Genomic DNA, 22168 nt, shown 5'->3' on the forward strand with positions numbered 1-22168 from the left:
CCTGTGGGGCTTGTGACTGCTTCTGTTGGCGCTCCCTTCTGCTGAGGGTCACCTTGGACTCCCCTCCAAGGGTCGAGTCCCCTCTGGGCCTTGCTGCTCCTCTTCAGCATTGCAACATTTCTTTTGCTCCTCTTGCATTTGCCAAGGCTTGTTGGTCTCTTCAACTGACCATCTGCAACCTGAGCATCAACGTGGGACACCAGCTGCACCATTCCAAGGACTCCTCTTCTGCTTCTAGGCACCACAGCCGGTCTTCTTCTCCTCTCGTCGACGTGGATCTGATCCACAGAATGGTGGGTAGTATCTCTTGCCCCCACTGGTCACTGCATTGTGGCCTGGACTCTGTCCTCATCTTTTGCAGGTCCTCTTCTACTGGAATCCACCTTTGTTTTCCTCTAGTCTGGTACTGTTCAATCCTTTTTCCAAGTCCTCCAGTTAGTCCTTGGGGAAACCAGTTACTTACCTCTGCTATCTCGGTCGCTGGGGGTCACTCTGATGCTCACCTCTTGGGGTTCCCTAGCTCCTCCAGCTCCCCTCTAACAACTCCACATCCTTGGTTGGGGGACTGTATTTTGCATTTCACTTTCTTAGTATATAGTTTGGCCCTCTCCTAGGGCCCTCACTATTTTCACTAAATACTGCCAGTGCTTGTTGCTTCTATGCTAATTGCTGATTGCTATTGTGTATATAATTAGTGTGTACTTACCTTCAGTTGGGGAGAACTGCCCATAAGTATTCTAGAGTTGTGTTACTATAATAAAGTACCTTTATTTTGGTAACACTTTGTGGTTCTTTCATGTGTGATAAGTTGCTGTGTGACTGTAGTAGTACTGCGTAAGCTTTGCACGTCTCCTAGATAAGTCTTGGCTGCTCATCCACAGCTACCTCTAGAGAGCCCTGGCTTCCTAGACACTCCACTTCACTAATAGAGGATACCTGGTATAAGGTGACAAAATCATAGGTGTCCACCACATACAAGGCCAGCTTCCTAAAAATAGAGGAGGGTGTCGTTGATCCATTTTAGTTGCCTGGGCACAGGAGTTTAGCTTACCTTCGGCTTGCAGGCCTGTGTTCTTTTATTTAGATAAACATACTCTGTTTTTAATTTTATTCATTTTTAGCTGTACTTGCAATTCTTGCATTTTGTAAGAAATGTTTTTATTTTATAATAAGTTGCCATTCCGTGAAAGCGTCATTATCAGTAATGTACATATTGGATTGTCATAATGTCCTTTTTGTTTCACATTAGACAAGAACAGAATGCGAACATGTCAGGCATTTTTGTGATGATATTGCAGATCCAAGTTTGCTCACACAATCTAACGCTTAGGTACATACCCACACCAGGATGTCTGCATGGACAATAACACAGGCCTTATAAAAACATTCTGTGAGACCAAGGTCATTAGAGGGGGTACCACCCACGATATTTCATCTACACTGCATGTCTCTTTACAGCAGACCTCAGCCTTTGCGCCTCTACATTGCCTAATTTGGAGACTGGAGGCTGACCTTGTTCTAAGGTAACGGGGGTTGGGGCACTTCTCATGAACATGGCTTGGGCAGATTAGGTTTATCACACCTTGCTCTCTTTAGGGTTGAAAATATTCTTTAGGGAGAAATTTGTATATTCATGTTTATTGCAAAATGTTGAGATTGCTCATATTGACATTGCAAATTCTCACAATCCTGATTTTGTCTCTTCTCATTATCCTAAGCATTGCAGCTTTACCATAGATTGCAGTCTTTTCAATAAATGTATTGATACCTGTCCTGCATCTTTTTCTTACCTGTGTGTGTAAGTGACGTATTGCTAACAAGAGAAAAGGATAAGATTTGTCCCACCACAATATTTCCCTGGGAAAATCTCAGAGTCCATGCGCTAGGGTGCCAGAAATCTCCTTTACTATTTGTGTTTTGGTGAGGTGCTGCTAAGAGAGCCAGAAGGTTTGGGCCGACAGCTGCCAATTGGTGTAGGAGTGACTCAGTCGCCTGCAACCAGAGGTGTTACCGCCCCTAATCCACAGTCTCGTAGGGATACATGAGTCCTTACGACAGGCCAAATGGGAGCGCTCTGAATTGACAATGGCAACCTCCTATGCAAAACCTCCAGTGGCATCTGGCTTGAGTTATGTGCAAGTATGCAACCACAAGGTTGATAAAGGATCTACATTTTGAGATTGAGGTTCTGAACACATCAGTTCACTTTTTTTAAATCAATTACCAGATGAAATCGTCCTGAACTCTTTTGGAAAAGACATACAATGGAGTAAACTCTTGACTCTGGTTCCTTCCATGGAACAGAGGATATCGTTCCCTTCTCTACGTGGGCTTTGATTCTATTCAAAAGAGCTAATTTTTTTAGATTATCTTTGGGTATTGGTGGGGAATGGTCACTGAAGTTGGAGGCTGGGACTGAAATTGTTGACAATATCCAATATCCTCTTGTATTTTATATTCTACAATTCTGAAATTGGATGAATCTGTACTCCAAACCTTAATTTTTGGCCATCATCTTATTGTGCCCCACAATCTTTTTTGCCTTAATCCTGATTAAACTTCTTAAATGAGTGAAACGATGCAGGTTGTATTCTTCCCCCTCCCCACACACTTTTTAATCGCTACTTGGAGCCACCAGGCTCTAATCAGAGCAACTCTGTAACATTTCTTGTAACTTTTATGCTGAAGTTACCTAGCTATATCTGAAAATCTTCCTGAAGATGCACTGCACATGGCCAAAGACCTTGAAGATATTCAAACCAGGATACTGCATCACCATCTCAAACTCAACCCACACAAATTAGGGTTTCTCCTGCTTTCCTCACGGCAGCACCATGCCCCTATCAATGTATTTTTACTGGGAAAAATAGAAACCGGCAATGTGGGTTTACTTTGAGTACAGTAGGGACTAGGCACTATATCCTAACTAGGCTATTGTCACAATTGTCAGTACATATTTACAGGGCTTTGTAGAAACTCTTTAGCCCTTATCAGAAAGAATTCAGAATTTCATGAGACAATACTGGACGGCCAGAATTATCAGTACTAAAGGGAACTTCTTAATGGAACTCCTGTATAAATGAGTTTATCCCCAAGGATCAGGGAATAATTGTGTAGATCCAGTTTTATTAGGAGGAATTCCACAAATATTCCCTGTTCTGAGGGCATTAACATTCACATTTACCACCTGTTCTTAGTAAGAGGTAAATGTGAGCTCTCAAGCTGGTGTGAGGGCTTGGACTGGGGGAGGAGTATCTATTACATTACATGCCCCTCCATGCTGAGGGTCCGGCTGAACTGTATTAGCCAAATTGATTTTAGCATGTTCTGGTGTTCCCACACAGAGACACCTCTGGGCTATCCATGATCAGACGGGGTGGTATCCCTCTGGGGAATAATGTTCTGCTTTACTCATAATCAGGCCCCAAGAGTATTACTCTGGCAATGATAACAATAAAATGGCAATATGACCTTCCACGAGGAGTGTGTTTTCACTATGACACTGCTAAAATTTGGGAAAGCTAGTTTTGTTGGGGTACTTTTCAAAGTGGCAGTAAATTTTTCTTATTGTTTTGGTTTCTATGTACATTGTGGTGGGAGCAGGTTTGAGACCCATGCGAGAATCTAAAAAGCAATACATTTATGAACTCAGTAAGAAGTCACTCATGTACATCTCTCATGGTATTACCTAAGAAACTAATCATTAAAAGATGAAAATAATAAAAATAAGAATGAATACAGTAGCAGATGGTGACAACATTTTCAATTGTATCCCCTTCCCCCAATGGCTGATTACAAAAGTAATATACCCTTACACCTATCAGACCCTTCTGGATATAGGAATATATGGTATTTTTGGTTGTCCAAAAACAGGTGATAGCCAGAACAACTGAGCTGTGGCTTATGATGATATTTCATCGTATACTAACCTTGCATCACTTCATAAGGAAAAATGTAATGTAAAGAATGAGCACTTAGGCATTTTTAATATGCCCTAGATATTGGGTTTAGGAATAGTCATTTTTTGTAAAATTATAAATATGGGGCTACCCATGTTATTGTGTCATTCAAATGACACTTCTGCAAAATGTGTTGTTCTGTGCACACTGGATTAAGTTTGGAAGCCAAAAAATAGAGAGATTCCATTGATAATTGCAAATGTTGTGCTATATGCTCTTCCCACACTTCTCCTGACAAAATGGCACCCCACTTTGTAGCTGGGTCTAGCGCTCACAATATGACAAGCTGCAAAACACAACGTGGAGGCATCTTGTTTTTGTCATGAAAATTGAGCCATTTTGGTGATGTGGATTGCTGTGGTATTTGGACCTGTGTTCTGCCGCCACCCAGAGAAATCTACTAAACGCTCACATTTCTGAAAAGTTAACATCCAGTGGAATCCAGGCTGATGTTACTTGTATGGATTCCACTTTATGCTCTTACCCACAAAGCCCTGCAAGCCTCAACATCTGGCTAATTTCATGCATTTTCCTCATTTTGTGGTGGAAAGTTCAGGAATCTGTGAGATTCACAAAATTCCTACCATGCAGCAGTCCCACATTTCCACACAACACAAAACCTCCAAAACGTAGCGTGGAGGACATCTTGTTTTCACCATCAACACTGACCCATTTTAGGAATGAGGTAAAGTTCAGGACTCTGCGGGGTGCCACAAAATTCCTTCTAGCCAGTGTTCCCATACTTCTGTTGATAAAAGTAGCACCCCAAGCATAATTTCATCCAATGTTTGAGGCTAGGCTTATGGTAGTTGTTTGGTAGAGAATACAAAGATTTGCAAAATTGATTAGATTTGAAGAGCTGTGTGGCTAATCTCGTAATGGGCCATGGAACACATCTATCTAAGTTTTGCCATTTGACTGCACATACTAGCAATTCTTCTTACTGCTCCACTTCAGTCAGTATCTCTGAATCACCATTATACGAAGACAGTCTCTTCTGGTTCATCGTGCAGAGTTGACTACTTGATCTTATAGGCTCCTGGTGGCATTCTCCAGCCAGGCTACTCAGCTCTTCATTAGTCTCTTTCAACTCTGGATCTCTACCCTTGTCCTCTTGTCACTTCCATGATGTTTCTCAGAGATTGCCTCAACCATCCCACATTTAGGGCAACCTTGATTATCTTTGCCTCCACGACTAAGCAATTGGTGCTAATTGCTTGTAGTCAGACCTAAGTGGATGAGGTGGGGGTCCAAATCTCTCCTCATAACCCTCCAATTGAGGATCAGAAGGCTGGAAAGCCTGTCTGTGTGGACCCCATTGCCTCTGATCAATCTTATTATTCCATAGGAGGGGAACTTAGATCCAGTCGACAAAGCCCACCCACACAAACAGAATGCCTCCTTAGGTCCTTGGTCACAATGGATCTACTACAACAAACAGCTGCATCTGGCTTCCGAAGCCACATTTGAAAGCATCCTATGGGGGCAGTGAAGCGGGGATCAGGTTTTCTTTTAGTCCCTTGTAATAATTATGTATGAGTTTAGCCATCCCTCAAAGTAATTGGCCTAATTAGCAGTCAATCTGCTTCAATGTGGCTATCTTGCTGACACAATGGAAGGTGCAAGGGAGGCCTCTCACATCAGGAAGGCCTGGGGCTCACCCTCCAGGACCTGCAGCCCCCCCCCCACTAAGCTCAAGCTTACACTCTTCAACTTTAAACCAAGTATAGCCTCATACCAACCCCTTTCCTTGGCTCCCAGATGAGGGAAGATGAGACTGAAAATTAAAGGGGTTCTTCTGAGACAAAAGGGGTGTCAAGCGGCCCCATATTTTCATCAGGCATTATAGAACTTTTATTAAAAATGGCAGCCCCAGAAAGCACAGAAGTCTCACTCCTCTCATCACACCCACAGGAGCTAGTGAAGGCTCCACTGAGGGAAACTGTGGATGGTCCAATGATGTACCTTGTGCAGTCACATAGGCCACCAAAACCAAAGATGGCACAAGCCACAGTGAATCAGCTGGTGGTGGGAGGCAGACTACCACCTGCCCCTAAGATCCCAGTGTATCTGAGTTCTTGGTCCCACATCCAAATGTGTCACTGTCTTTCATTTCAGGCAGTGAGACTGGAAAGTCAACTGGTTGCCCCCAAAATAAAAAATAAAACTGAAGGCCAAGATGAAATTGTTTATGTCGCCGCACCTATGACCAGCTTAGAGGTATCCCTGACAATTATATATTTCAGGAAGATTCCTTCTCAACCGCCTGATGGGGATGAATCTTAGTTTTCATTGACTAAGAAGCACTAAGGTCAGTGGTACCACTGCCAGAATTAACCATTATCGGTAATACTCTCTTCAGCGGACCATGTGTCCAAAAAGCAAAACCCAAACCAATTAAAGTAATTGTGAACTATCATGCAAGCCACATTGGAACCCTTAAATTTGTCTGGGAGGCCATCACCTCCTATGCCAATTAGTGACTGTTTTGATGAGGGGATGGATTACGTCCCTGTGTCTTTGACTACTGTTGGTCCATCCACTTAGTTCCAGTCGAGAGTATCTACAGCTCAGGAGGATATAATCAGATCAAACAGTAACAAAGTTAATGAGCATTTGTTCTCTCTACCAGTAGAGTTTTCACCTTTCCCAAAGAAAAATACCAACCATTTGCTTAAGTTTTAAGATTTAGGCCCTCATTATGACATTGGCGGGAAGTGCCGCGTACCGCCATGCTGACTGCTGCCAACATACCGCGACCGCGGGGGTATACCTCTACGGGTATTATGACCCACACACAGAAATCCGTCACTATACAGACACCCTTACAAGTCCGTCAGACCAAAGGTCAGTGATAAAATGACGGTACCAAAACCCACACCGTTACACCAACAGAAATACACCCACGGCATCATGACCCACGAATCACTGCGGCGGTCATTCAACTGCGGTAAACCATTGGCGGTACATACCGCTGTGCTCAAAATACACACACACTAACAAAACTACACCACATTGGACAATTCAAATTACAAGCACCTGACACATACACACACCACACCCACACACCCACAACACTATAAAACACACACATACACTACCCACAACCCTTTACGACCCAAAGATTTTGGCAAGAGAGAGAAGCCAGGAGCACCCACTGAATCTGAGCCACAAATCACCGTCACCCATACACCATCCACACACCTCACCCCACACACCCTCACACACACCACTCACACTACACCCATGGCATCACAAAGACACCCCAGGTTCTCTGAGGAGGAGCTAAGGGTCATGGTGGAAGAAATCATCCGGATAGAGCCACAGCTATTTGGATCACAGGTGCAGTAGACGTCCATTGCAAGGAAGATGGAGCTATGGCGGAGAGTCATGGACAGGGTCAATGCCATGGGACAGCACCCCAAAACAAGGGATGACATCAGGAAGAGGTGGAACGACCTACGGGGGAAGGTGCGTTCCGTGGTTGCAAGACACCGGATAGCTGTACAGAGGACTGGCGTTGGACCCCCACCTCCTCCCCCACAACTAACAACATGGGAGAAGCAAGTCTTGGCTATCATGCATCCTGAGGGCCTGGCAGGAGTAACAGGAGGTCTGGACTCTGGTAAGTCAAATCTTTACTACTTTATCCCCCACCCTACCTGCATGCCATCACAAACACCTAGTCCTACCCTCACCACCATCACCCAACCACCTCACATATACCCCACCATCACAACCCACCCATCCCAATACCAAGCCCTGCATGCAACACCAATGCATGGACCCCCATCACAGACCTGCATGGAAACCCATCACCACAGCATGCACACTAGTGACAATCACTTAGCCAACGGAATCACAATTCACACGAGCCAAAGCTGCCTTGCTAATAACAACCATAGAGGGAAACATACCCATGCACAATATGGCACACGCAGAAACAATAACACTGCATTTACATCCCCACAGGAGCCCCACTCACCGTCACCGGAGAGGAGGTGCCAGCCACATCCAGTGCCCCCCCAGGAAGGGGCCAGAGTGCTGACAGCACCTCTGCACGCAGGGATCACAATGACCAACCTGGCCCATCAGTGACTTCTGGACAGTCGGTTATCCAGGCACATTCCCAACCCACCACAGAGTCTCCACCCTCAGGAAACACCACCACAGCACCCACCCAGCGAGCCTATACCTCTGTCCCAAGGACACCTCAATCAGCAGTGTGTCCACCACTACAGGGACCCCAGGCAACCCCACAAACACAGGACGATCAGGGACCTGGTGTAAATGGCAGTGGGTACACGGTTCAGGGGACAGAGGCACAGGACAACAGGGAAGCTGGGAGGACTGCTGTGCGACAGGGGGAGGACAGGCCCAGGGAACCGACTCTCCACGAGGCACTCACCAACATCCTGAGAGCATACCACCATTCCCAGGAGACCATGGGCCAGATACTGGCCAAGTTGCAGGAGACCCAGCGGCTGCAGGAGGGACAATACGTGGGGATCAGGGAGGACCTGAGGGACATCCACACCACCCTGGTCACCATTGCAGGGGTGCTGGCAGACATGATCAACACCAATGAAGGATCATTGCCCCTGCAGATGGAGAACCACCCCACAAACGGTCCCTGTGATCCAGGCAGAAGCCAGAGAACATTGCCAAGACCCCCGCCAGGAAATTAGTCTCCTGATTGTCACCCTTGTGTCCCACTCAGTCACCCTGTCCACCTTGAACTGCCATTGATCCACTTCCTATGGCCCCTTGGACAATGCACCTGTGATACAAATAGACTGGACTCTATCCTTGACTTTCCTCCATCATCAATCCAGCCCATTGCACATCCCCATTTACTTTTCAGCACTGAAATAAACACCCTTGGAACTATTACAAGTATGGAGCCAGTCAATTATTTGAAATATGTATTATTTCAACAGACTGTAAACAGTGCAATTCTAATGTACCATAATATTTACATAGGTATGACCTGTAGTGGGCATCAGTAAACACACCAGGAGCCAGAGTGGGGCACAGAGATCTGAAAATAGAGCTGCCAACGGGTACAGTAAGGTGCCATAGAAATCGGAAAATCAGGCTGCCATGTTCAATGTCCAACACAAAACTGCAATGGAAGGTGAAGTTACAGTGTCTTACTTGTGTGTCACTGGAAGTACTGTTGAATTAGTGTAGTTCTGTGTCCACATCCTCTTCCTTTGCCTCCTCTTCATCACTGTCCACAGGCTCCACCGCTGCCACAAAACCATCCCCAGGCTCATCCTCCTGCAGAAAAGGCAACTGGTGTCTCAAGGCCAGGTTGTGCAACATGCAACATGCAATGATGATCTGGCACACCTTCTTGGGTGAGTAGTACAAGGATCCCCCTGTCAGATGGAGGCACCGGAATCTTGCCTTCAGGAGGCCAAATGTGCGCTCAATGATCCTCCTTGTTCGCCCCTGTGCCTCATTGTAACGTTCCTCTGCCCTTGTCCTGGCATTCCTCACTGGGGTCAGTAGCCATGAGAGGTTGGGGTAACCAGAGTCACCTGCAAATATCGAGGAATACCTGTTAGCCACACATTCACCCTTAGGGCCAACCCCACACCCATATACCAACATACACTGGGTGGGGACCATGAGCTCACCGATTAGCCACACCCTGTGCATCTGGAGTTGAGCCATCACACATGGGATGCTGCTATTCCTCAGGATATAGGCATCATGCACAGACCCAGGATATCTAGCATTGACATGCTGGTCTGCCAAACACACCATCTGCACATTCAGAGAGTGAAAGCTTTTTCTATTTCTGAACACCTGTTCATTTCTCCAGTGGGAGGGGACAAATGCAATATGTGTACATCAATGGCACCAATGATGTTGGGGATATGTCCCAGTGCATAGAAGTCAGCCTTCACTGTGGCCAAATCCTCCACCTGGGAAAAACGATGTAGCTGCGCATGTGTTTCATCAGGGCAGACAACACTCTGGTCAGCACGTTTGAGAACATAGGCTGCGACATCCCTGATGCCATGGGCACTGTCGCTTGGAAGGAACCACTTGCCAGGAAATGGAGCACTGACAGGACCTGCACTAGAGGAGGGAACCTGTGGGGTGGCGGATAGCTGAAATCAGGTCTGGCTCCAATTGGGCACACTGTTCTTGGATTGTGGCCCTATCAAGTCTGTAGGTTAGGATAATGTGCCTGTCCTCCATTGTTGCCAGGTCCACCAGGGGTCTGTACACGGGGGATGTCTCCATCTCCTATTCATCCTTAGTGGTTGAACTCTAGGGTGAAAAACGGTGAGCAGAAGGTCATATTCAAACATTTTCTCAGATTAATTTTCAATTTTTGCTTTACAGAAACAGAATGTGAAGTCGTAAGTCAGTTGATGTGCCAATGTCTGCTGTGACTCAGTTAGGTGCCATGGACTGTGCCCCCCTGAAATGGCGGCTGCCTGACCTGTGAGGAGGGACAAGTGGAAATGAGGTAATCCCACTGAAGTTGTGCGCCGTTGCGGTCGGCGTTTGACGACCGCCGTGCAATACCGCATTGGTTATCACTGGGGCCTTTGGGTCCCAGGAGCCAATGGTGATGTACGTCGGCGGTGACGGTAGGCACTGCCGCAGACATGACTGCTATTTTCTATCTGTTCACTCACTTGCTACCTGACCTTCAACAGAAGAGGACCTACACTGCAAGTGCTACTGTGACCTATATCTGGAAGCGACAATGGCTTGAGTGTCTGGGGAAAGGGCCCCTGCCTTCACTTCGGAGGAGTTGGAGAGACTGGTGGATGGCGTCCTACCCCAGTACCCTTTACTCTGTGGTCCTCCAGACAAACAGGTGAGTACACTGTGAGCATGATGCATGGGGCATGAATATATGGATTGCTGTGTGTGTAAGCCTTGTGTAGTTGGGCGTCTGAGGGGTCCTGTGCAGAGTGCTGCATGTATGGTGGTCAATGTATGTGCGTAAGGGGATGGGGAGGATATGGTGGGCCGTGAGTATAACACTCAGGACGGTATGACAAATGCCTTTTCTACTGTATTTTTTCTGCAGGTCAGCGCCCACCAGAAAAAGGGTATTTGGTGTGCCATCGCCTGGGGGTCTTTGACAGGCAGAGCACCCACTGCTGCAAACGGTGGGAGGACCTGCGGCGCTGGGCAAGGAAGATGGCGAAGGCCCAGCTGGGGTTGGCTTCCCAACGAGGAAGGGGTGCCCATCGTACCCTGACCCCCCTGATGTTCCCCCTCCTAGCGGGGGCCTATCTGAAATTGGATGGGTGCTTGAAGGCATCACAGCAGCCACAAGGAGATGAGTACAGATTCAGAATCATGACTCTGCACGCGTTAAGGTGTTCCCTGGGTGAGGGATGTGGGCTGTGGGTGCACCTAGGCCAGGGCGAACATGGCAGGGTAGGTTCAATGATGGGCAAGCTGAGATGCACTCCAACCCCAATAGTGTTAGTGGGCATCTACTACTGGGCAGGGTCCTGTGGGTTTCAGGTGTGCAGCTAATGACGTTAGGCATTGTAGCCCATAGCCTGGTGACTAGCATTGTAACTGGTAGTGCATGGCCTAGTGCACAGGGCTATTCCCTGTGAGTTGTGTACGCCAACAGTAGTGTTGTTGCTGGCATTGACCAAGTGTATCCTCTATCTCTCCCCCCCCCTTTTTGTTTTGTCACCGTCTTCTTGTGTGCATTAGCATCATCTGGCGGAGGAGCAGAGGCACCGACGGAGGGAGCTGCATCCCACATGGGCATGGAGGCTGAATCCACCAATGGTGAGGGCACCAGTGGGATGGAGGGCGAGGGGAGCACCACGACGGAGACAGGAGGGGACAGTACTGAAAGCGACAACTCCTCCGATGGAAGTTCCCTGGCGGTGGCGGACACCTCTGTGCCCACCCCAACTACAGGTACAGCTGCCACCCCCCATACCAGCTCCGCCCTCCCAGCAGCCCCTCAGCCTGTTTCTCGTGCCCGCTCACCCAGGAGGGTGGGCATCACCTTTGCCCCAGGCACCTCAGGCCCTGCCCCAATCAGCTCTGCTTCCCTCAGTGAGGAGGATATTGACCTCCTGAGATCCCTCTCTGTTGGGCAGTCAACCATACTGAATGCCATCTAGGGTCTTGCAGGGCATTTGCAACAAACAAATGCATACCTGGAGGGCATTCACTCTGGTGTGCAGCCCAACAGAGAGCATTCCAGGCTCTAGCCAACTCACTGATGGCAGCCATTGTCCCTGTCTCCAGCCTCCCCCTCCAACTTCCTCTACCCAGTCCCAATCCCCTCAACCCCAGCCTATCCCAAGCACACCTTCAGACCAGCAATCACCCAAATCAACACACAGAAGTGGCTCAGGCAAACACGAGCACCACACTTCATCTCACAGGCACTCACACAAGCACCATCCACATGCAGACACACCAACATCCACTGCCTCCACTGTATCCCCCTCCTCCTCCTCGTCCACCTCCTTCCCAGTAGCGTCTCCACTCACACCTGCATGCACTACATCCTCATCCACTTCCTCCATCACCAGCACGCCTATCACTACACGCCCCTCACTGGCAGTCACCACCCCCACATCCATGCACACATCCCCTGTGTCCTCTCCCACTGTGTCTGTCACCCCTCCTCCCAAAGTACATAAACATAAGCACTCAGACACCCAACAGCCATCCACCTCACAACAGCATCCAGCCCATGCACCTGCACCCAAACACAGCAGACTGACACCTCCTACAACCACTCCCTCTTCCTCCACACCCAAACCTTTACCCTCTTTCCGTCGCCCAGTGTCCCTAAGAACCTTTTCTTCGACAACATTGACCTATTCCCTACCCCTCCCCACCACACCCATCCATCACCTCGGGCCAGGGTGGCCAGAACCCAGCCCAGCACCTCAGCCACCCAGTCCACAGCCACTGTGGTTTCTGCAGCAACTGCAGGTGTGAGAGGCTCCAAGGAGGCACCCGTCAGCCCAGCCAGTGTGCCAGCACCACCTGCCAAGGCCAAGAAGGGTCCGCCACCTAGCAAGGGCAAGAAGGGGACACCAGCCAGCAAGGGCAAGAAAAAGACACCAGCTGGCAGAAGCAAGGAGTCACCACCATCTGCCAAGGGCAGGAAGGGGCACACTACACCAGCCATGACACTTCAGCCGTCCGAGGCTGCAGGTGAAGGCCTGGAGGCTTCCACCACCACTGACAGCACCGCCACCTGCAGTGCAACTGACATCCACTGAGCAGGCATCCGACGGCGAGCAGTGTGTAGTTGTGACTACATGGGCTGCAGTGCATCCTGGCCCCTGCAACACCTGTCGGTGTGACACTCAGGTGAGAGACTGTGACCTTGCCCCATCCAGGATGAAGCACAGTGGACACACAGCCCCCTCCAGAACCAGTGGAAGAAGGCATTCACTCACCCCTCCTTGGCAGGATGAAGCACACTGGGCACAAGGCTCCCTCCAGAACCAGTAGAATAAGGCATCCACTCACCCCATCCTTGGCAGGATGAAGCACACTGGACACAAAGTCCCCTCCAGAACCAGTGGAGAAGCCATCCACTAGAGAGACTGTGGCTTTGCACTCCCCAGGACCAGGCAGTGGGCAAACCACCCACTAGAGAGACTGTGGCCTTGCACTCCCCAGGACCAAGCAGTGGGCAGCCCACCCACTAGAGAAACTGTGGCTTTGCACTCCCCAGGACCAAGCAGTGGGCAGCCCACCCACTAGAGAGACTGTGGCTTTGCACTCCCCAGGACCAAGCAGTGGGCAACCCACCCACTAGAGAGACTGTGGCTTTGCACTCCCCGGGACCAAGCAGTGGGCATGGAGCCCCCTCCAGGCCAGTGGTGTTGTACCATTTCCGGCTGAGATGCCACCCATTCCCCACCCCCCTGGGGTGCCTGTGTTTTTTCGAACTCATGCCCCTGCAGTGTTCTCACCGTATTGAGGCAGGAGTCAAGTGTGGCCGTGGCCTCGGTGTTATGGCCCCGTGGGCCACGGACATTTTGGAGTGGGCATTGTCCCTCCTTTTGTATATATTGTATATATTGTACATACCATTTATTCTTTAAGGACGTATATATCTAAAACTGTACTATTACACCCATTTTATTCCATTCCTTTTGCCCTTGCGTTATTCCTGAGGGTTACGGGGTGTATGTGTAATGTTGTTGCATCTGCTTGTGTGTATGGTGTTGAGGGTGGGGGTGTTGTGTGTGTCTCACTCTCTTTTTCCTACCTCCCTCCCTCGTGTGCTAGGTGCAGTACTCACTGTTGTAGTCTTTGCCGGCATTCGTGTTCCTGGTGTATGAGAAGGTACACAAGCATTGGAAAAAAGTGCAGCTCGGGCTCAATGGCGTTGTGGTTCTTCCTTGAGTGTCAAGAGGTGAGTCATTTCCCTTCAGAGTACTGTTTCCGCTGTGCTTTTGATGGCATTGGTACCGCTCCGTAAAAGGTGGCGGATAGGACTGTTGTAATGCAGTGGGCGGTACATTGTCTTCCGCCTGGCTGTTGGCGGTTACCGCTGCGGTGTTTGTTGCTACCGCTGTGGCGGTCGGTGTGTTAAAGTGGCTGTCTGTGTTGGCGGTTTCTGCCATGGTCATGATTCAATTTATTTCACCGCCGGCCTGTTGGCGGTGTTACCGCCGCTTTATCACCGACCGCCAGGGTTGTAATGAGGGCCTTAGTCATGGTGAGGATGTGATACTTAAATAGGAATTTCTAACATAGCTTTTGTGTCTCTTTTCATTTTAATAATCAATTAGATATAATTTAGACAGCTCTAGTACACTGTTTAAAGTGTTCTTCATTGAATTTGATGATTTAACTATGTACTGGGAAGGGGAAAAATATTAGTTTAAGGGCAGTTTCCTATTTTATTTTATTTTACTAGATTTTACTAGCCTGAACAGTAAATTACTTGCCACTATCAAATGGGACAAAAGTGTATATATACTAGGGTACATTCAATACTGTAATTGAAATACACCAAATGTACTCCATGGACTGGAAGATTGAGAACCGTTGGGTTATCATCCAACCTGATGTCAAACGGCGAAAATTATCCTCTTAAGGACAGTAGCCCTCCCCCACCAATCTGATGGCATGCCTTTCCTCATGTCAGCCGGCATGGGCTTCAAGCCTGCAAAGCAGAGGAGCTCTAGGATGTTTTTGTAGTTAGAATCCTAGGATGAATGGCTGGTTGTAAACGGCTGTGAAGGGTAGGTCTTCCTGTCACATGTTTATCCAGAGATTTAAAGCTGTTAAAAATACCTACGAGTGTCCCCAGGAAACATCTAAGAGATCCCCTGCTTCGCAGGGCTCTAGTCCACACTGGCTAGTGTGAAGAGGAACCCCACGGTGAAGCACACCATCAGACTGGTGGGTGTGAGGTCTACCATTCTCAAAAGGATAACTTCCTCTTGGTTCACATCAGATTGGATGATACCTGCAACAGTTTACAACACTGCTTGTCCACGGTTAGCATGGATACTTGTTAGAAATGGGGTTCCTGGTGTGGAAGCCCTGGTCAAACAGTAACCACAATGCTAGTCAGGGTAAGTCACAAACACACCCTAAGCTAATCAGTGCTCACCCTCTGGTAGTTTGGCACAGAGCAGTCAGGCTTAACTTAAGAGGCAATGTGCAAAGTGTTTGTGCAACACTTCAAACAGTAAAACACTGAAAACATCACACAAAAAGATTCCACACCAATTTAGGAAAATAGCTCTTAATTTAATAAACAGAACAAGACAATAATGACACAAATCCAATAAGTAGAAAGTGAAATATGATTTTTTAAATAATAACCTGTAAAATAGTGCTTAGAAGCAATAAGTGCCTATTTGGGATATCTGGTCGCTCCAGTCCGGGACAAAGTAAAAAGTTCAGGCCGACCGATATGGAGCGTGGGCCGGATAAAGGGACCCCCTGAAGCTCTCTGAACAAAAGTACCTTGGTCCTGGTTGCGACAACGAAGATGCTGGGTACAGCTGAGCGATGCAATGGTGTTCGTCCTGCAGTAAATGTGATGCATCAATTTTCTAAATGCAATGATGGCTATGCGCCGGTTCTGAAGATGATGTGCTGGTTCCAAGATGCAACAGTTCTGGTGATTCACTGGTTCTGAGTCAGATTCACCGGTCCTGTTCCCGCAATAGCAGAGATGTGTTGATTCTGCTCTTACAGTGAAGGATGTGTTGATTCCGCTGAAGCAAGCACCCTAGGCCCATTTCACTAGTCCAGGTGCATGAGTAGGGTGGCTGGAAGATTGTTAGGTCTCTGAGACTTCAGATCACAAGGCTAGCCCTTGGAGTCACTCTGGATTCAAGTGTTGGGGTGTCCAGTCTTTATCGAAGCAGAGAGAGCAACAGGCAGAAGTGCAATGCAGCAAGGAAGCAATTCTTCCAGAGCAGCAGTCCAGCAGAGTGGCAGTCCTTTAGGACAGCAGTTCTTCTTCCTGGAAGAATGGTTACAGGTTCAGAGGTGCACTGAGTTGGTGGTGTAGAGATCCAGTACTTATACTCTGCTGTGCCACTGAAGTGGGGTAGACTTTAAAGAAGGGTATTTGAAGTGCACAGATGTCCTCCCTTCCTGGGCTCCAGACTCACTAAAGGAGGTATAAAGCGCTTTGTGTGTGGGTAGGACATAGCCTATTCATGTGGAAGCATGAGGCTGTGCCCACCTCCTCCCTACCACCTCCCAGGATGGCCCATCAAGTCACACCTAAGCTCAATTTGTGTTTGACGGTCTAGAGGGAATACGCACAGCCCAGCTCCCACCCAACCCAGTGATCAGAAACAGGCAGCAGGTACCACGTGGCTTAAGTAAGAAAATGCCAACTTTCTAAAAGTGGCATTTTAAGACTTGCAATTTAAAATCCCACTTCAGTGTAAGTTGTGATTTTAAATTGTGATTCCAGAGACACCAGATGTGAAGGTCTTATTGCTTCCCAATTAGAAATTACACTTATAAAATGGAATAAGGTGACACCAACGGTATCCTAGGGGAGAGATATGCCTTACAGTAGTGAAAAATGAATGTAAGAGTTTTTCACTACCAGGACATGTAGAACTTCAAAGTACATGTCCTACTTTTTAAATAAACTGCACCCTCCTCTTGGGCTGTCCAGATCCTACTTTAGGGGTGAGTTATATGTATTAAAAAGGAATGGTTAGGCAAGTGGTTTAACGTGCCAGGTCGACATGGCAGTTTAAAACTACACACACAGGCTATTTAAGTGGGTGGCACAAGCAGTGCTGCAGGCCTACTAGCAGCATTTAATCTACAGGCCCTGGGCACATGTAGTGCCCTTTACTAGGGACTTATAAGTACCTTTGGTGTATTTCATATACTCTAAAATACTTTGTCAAGCTGGCAGAACAATGGCCAGGTGCCAACCCTACCAGACACTGAAAATGTCCATCAAGCTGGTACTCTTGTTTCATGTTTATGTAATTCAAATGAAATTGTGATATATTTACAAAATGGTACAAAATTAGACTGCAAGCTATGACAACACTGTCAGACCTGATCTCTCACCTTTCTTTTAGTTAATTGAGGCCTTGACCTGGGTAATGACAACTGGATAAAAATCACCAGATGCTCCTAGATTGCCAAAGCAATACAGACCTGCTGAAATGCCTGGTGAGTCAGTTGTCAATGGCCAAATTGTGGTAATGTTATTTCACTACTTTGATGGTGGTGTGGAGGAGAAACTAATATGTATGGCAGAGAATGGACGTATGTCTCTTCCCAAAATCTCTTTGCAAGCTAATGGCACTAGTCATCCCAGAAGAACAAAATCTTGGTTGAACTGTACTGTTAAACCAGTCAGAAATTCTGAAGAAATGGGAGCAAGAGAGTATTCTAACTCTGAAATTTTAGAAACCCTTGAAGATAGTTAACTTTGCAGTCAGATGGGACATTCTGCTGATGGGAATGTAGATGTATAGAAAAAAACAAAAATACAAGAAGAACCCAAAGCCCAGATATGGAACCTTGTGGAGTTTGGAGTTGAAGAATCTGAAGAAAAATCCTAGGATGACAAGCTACTGAAGAGTACTATCATCAGGTCTGTACAGTGGGAGGATGAGAAAGGTATGGCTGGCTCTATTACATTATGGTTTCAAAGTTACTAACTCCCTGGTACAAATGGCCATTTTGTTTTGAGATTCAAAACTTTTACTTTGAATGAAAGTGTTCATTAAATATGAGAGGTCAGGTTGATAAATGTAGTAATTCATAAGATATTACTATTCTTCATTTATCTAGAAAATGGGCCTATCTATTCTGTGTGGGTGTGTGATCTCACTGCCACGTCTCCAGCCCACCACCCGAAAGAATGACACCAAGGATTAAATTCCATGTCAGGAACGGAGGCTGCGATTGTGCTTCTCTTTCTATGCTCTATTTTATCCAGCAGACAATAAGAGAAAGTTTACAAAACAAAACATATCCCATAAACCCCTTAACATCACATGACCAGCCATAGAGACAACCTCTATATAAGGTGACAACTATCATAACACTTCCTCTTTCTTTGCTGTTCCTGCAGCTAGTCAAGTGGTATTTTCTTATCTCCTAAGATTATTAGATTGCGGATGCGCTTAGCGATTGGCGTTTCTGTCGTGCTAGTGCTGTTTTATACTAAATGGGTACTGTGTTCATTTGTCGATTGCAGCGCTCCAGAGCGCTTGCCTATCTTGTGAAGTGGGAGCGGAAGGGGACTGTGGCGCTTTGCGACCGCAGTACTATTTTTAGTCCCATTTGGTACAAAGAGCAGGCGCTCGCGCCCAATTATTGCATGCGTCATTTGAACGTGGCGGTGATTGGAATCAGGCACGTTCCGACAGAGGAAGAGGTTCGCTCCTCTTAAAAGGCCCCCAACATAAAGACTTGTGTATTGCACCAATTTAAAAAGGAAAAAGTGGTCCTGGTGTGCCAAACAGGTGTTTCTATTGCTCCCTTACACTCTGTCGCTATAAATTGCACAGGGTTGTACAAACTTGCATAGCCTCTGACTAGAGTGCTGCAGACGGCTCCCTCCATGCTCTATATATTATCATTCTATGCCTGCTGGGGTTGCGAACTCCCCCTGATTGTAGTCCTTGGCTACCCTTTTGAAACACAGCCCATCTGGGACCTTCAATTTATGAATAATGGCTCAGTCATATGCCTATGAGGAGGAGGATTATTTTGGTTACAACACTCCTTCATTAGAAGAGAGTCTAGTGGGGACTCTGGACAATAGTGTCCAGTTATCAGTCAACAAAGCCTTGGCAAAAGCAATGGGTCCCTTTACCCACCATTTTGAGAGTTTAGCTTGCCACAAAGGCTGGTTACCCCCTCTTGCATCATCGGATGGGACTCACGCTGAGCAGTCTAACCCTTCTAAGGTAAATCTAAAGCTAAGAAATGGTGCCAATCTGAGGTATTTGAAAGCTTGTCAGCATCAGTCCAGGGTGACCATGAATACAGTACCTCTCAAGCTCAGGAATGGCAGGAGGCAGGGAGTCCCTCTGACAAATCGGACTCTGATACTTCACCTGACTCCAAATCAGACTCAGATCAGGAGAACCATCCAGGCCCGAGTAAACATAAGTGGGCAGACAGGTCCCAAGAACAGTCAACTAAGTCGCCCATGTTCCTCAATTTTAACCCCGAATAAATTGTACACCCTCGTTCCTCCAGTTGGACGCCTCCTCCTGAGGTGGCAGAGTATAAACAGGAGCACATCAGTTTTGGGTTCTAAAAGGAAGTAAGAGCCACACTCCGTGCAGAGTGTCCAAGACCCGACCTAGGTGGAACGTCACTGATACCCCTGAGGTTGACCCTACAATGGTCACTTTTATGAAGGACCCAAAGAAGGGACTTGATCAAGCCTGGAGATCCTGTCAGGATAAATTGCTGGATCTTTTAGGCCCGTTGGCAAAGATCTTGGAGTTAGCATTTCTGGCAAAGGTGACAAATTCTCCTATTGACCCAGACATCTTAGTTGGATGAGCTCAAAGAGCTACTTGCCAATTGGGTAATGCCAATGTGGCAATCTCTACAGAATGGCGTCGTTCAATTTCGATGAGAATAGATCCTCAGTTATAAGAACTCGCTTCCTTGGAGGTATGCCCTGTTGCGCAGGAACTTCTTTTCGGAGTTCCTTTTATCAAGGACCTCTCCAAATTTATGGCCACTTTCAATTCCCTGGATAAGGCTCAATTGTCCCTCAGAAAGGTGTTTAGCAACACTCTTTTTCGACAGGGTGGACGAATGCAGGGCAGATTGTCAGGCCGTTTCTACTACCAGGGCCCCCAGCGTGATTCAGCAGGTCATGGACGGGGGTACGCAGAGGACAGTCTGACGACATTACCTTGTATCCCACCCGCTGCCAAAGTAGACATCAACGCTTCCGTAAAAATTACAGCAGATGTCAGCAAGGCACCTCTCAAGATTCCTCATCTTCAGGTGAGAATTATTCCTTATTCAGAGGTTGCTCGGGGGCAGAGTTCATTTGTTTCTTTCCAATTGGCAGGACTTGAACAAAGACCCTTGGGTCCTAGAGACAGTGCAGGGCTACAAACTCAAATTCTATCAATTCCTCTTTCAGGTCTCTCCTCTCCCTCAACTCTATTTTTCCTAAAGAAATCAAAAGGTTATGTCCCTTGAAATTCAATCTCTACTATCCAAAAGGGCAATATGCCGTTCTTTCCCTCATCAATGGGGATTTATCAGTCCAATTTTTTGGGTGGACAAGAAAGGAAGAGGCTCTCGCCTTGTGTTAAATCTAACAGAATTCGATGCCTGGGTAATTTTACAGGCACTTAAAGATGGAGGTATCCATCTCTTAAGAGATATTCTTCAGGAGGGAGATTGGATGGTCCATTTGGATCTGAAAGACGCGCACCTAACTATTACGATCTTTCCTCCTCATCGGCGTTTCCTCCAATTCCTTTGGTTCAACCAATGTTTCGAATTTCAGGTTCTCCCTTTTGGACTGTCATCAATCATATGGTGCTTCATCAAACTGATGAGGTCAGTAGTGGAGTTTCTTTGAACTAGTGGGGTGAGGTTAATTGTCTACCTCAACGAATTGAGTCTTCTGGCGCAAGATCCAACCATTCTGATCATGCATTTATCTTGGACAATATAAAATGTTCTAGCTTTCGCATCAAGAATTTTCATGTGGATAGAGATACTGTATGGTTGGTCATGTGATCAATATGTTTCTGGGAAATGTAGTTTTTGGGAATAAACTTTTTTTATTGGCTGCTGTAGAAAATAAAGCATAGAAAGAGAAGCATAATTTGAGCCTCCGGTCCTGACATAGAATTCAACTTCTGCAGAACCTGGGGTTTCTGATCAACCAGACCAAATCATGCATTCTCCCGTCTCAGCAGATGGCGTTTTTGGGCTTCCAGATAGACTCAGAGAGGTCTCAGTTGATCCTACCTGCACAGAATGTGTGCAGCATATAAGCAGGAGTTACGTCTCCTGCTGGACAAGCAATTTGTTTCTCTGAGGATAGTGGGACTTCTGGCGTTGTCTATCCCTCTCTACTACAGGGCGCTTCTGAGGCTCAAGATCTTTCATCTCTGGAAGGGGTTATCTTATTCGGAGTAGGCCCCCTTGTCCGAGGAGGCCAAGATAGAAATTACTTGGTGGCTCAAACACATGGATGCCTGAAATGGTAAGGCAATTTTTGGCAGCTCTCCTGATGTCATCCTGGAGTCGGATTGCAACAGATGGGGCTGGGGAGCCCGGTGCAGGTCCCTGACCACAGGGAGTCGTTGGTCGGAGGAAGAACTCCATCTCCACAAAAATTGTCTGGAACTGCTGGCGGGCTCCTTTGCGATGAGGAGCCTTTCCCCTCTTTGATCAGATTGTTACATTCTGCTGCGGATGAACATCTTAGCAGTCAGATATGTCAACAAACTGGGTGGTATGAAATCAAGTCTTCAGGCGGAGATTGCCAAGGATTCTTGGTGTTTTTATCTTCAGCACAGGATTTCGGTGATTGCGGAGTATCTGCCGGAGGCAGACAATTCAGTGGTGGACTGGAATTCCAGACTCCTCCAGGATGGTAGAGATTGGAAACTGCACCTGAGAGTTTCATTGGATCAATCAGTGATGGGGCCCATGCTCGATTGACTTATTCACCTCTCACCTGAATCATCAGCTATCCAGGTATTTCAGTTGGAGAC

General features: G+C 47.2%; 1 protein-coding gene across 1 annotated transcript in view; it reads left to right on the top strand.

Moving 5' to 3' along the window:
* LOC138297166 (zinc finger protein 850-like) overlaps positions 1 to 22168 on the top strand; it is a 150579-nt gene that overhangs the window by 103862 nt on the left and 24549 nt on the right. Inside the window, exon 4 of the mRNA XM_069236658.1 lies at positions 20198 to 20432. Within this exon, the coding sequence (XP_069092759.1) occupies positions 20198 to 20432 (235 nt within the window). The remainder of the gene's footprint in view (positions 1 to 20197; positions 20433 to 22168) is intronic.

This window comes from Pleurodeles waltl, chromosome 5, assembly GCF_031143425.1.
Source record: "Pleurodeles waltl isolate 20211129_DDA chromosome 5, aPleWal1.hap1.20221129, whole genome shotgun sequence".
In the NCBI taxonomy this organism is placed as follows: Eukaryota; Metazoa; Chordata; class Amphibia; order Caudata; family Salamandridae; genus Pleurodeles; species Pleurodeles waltl.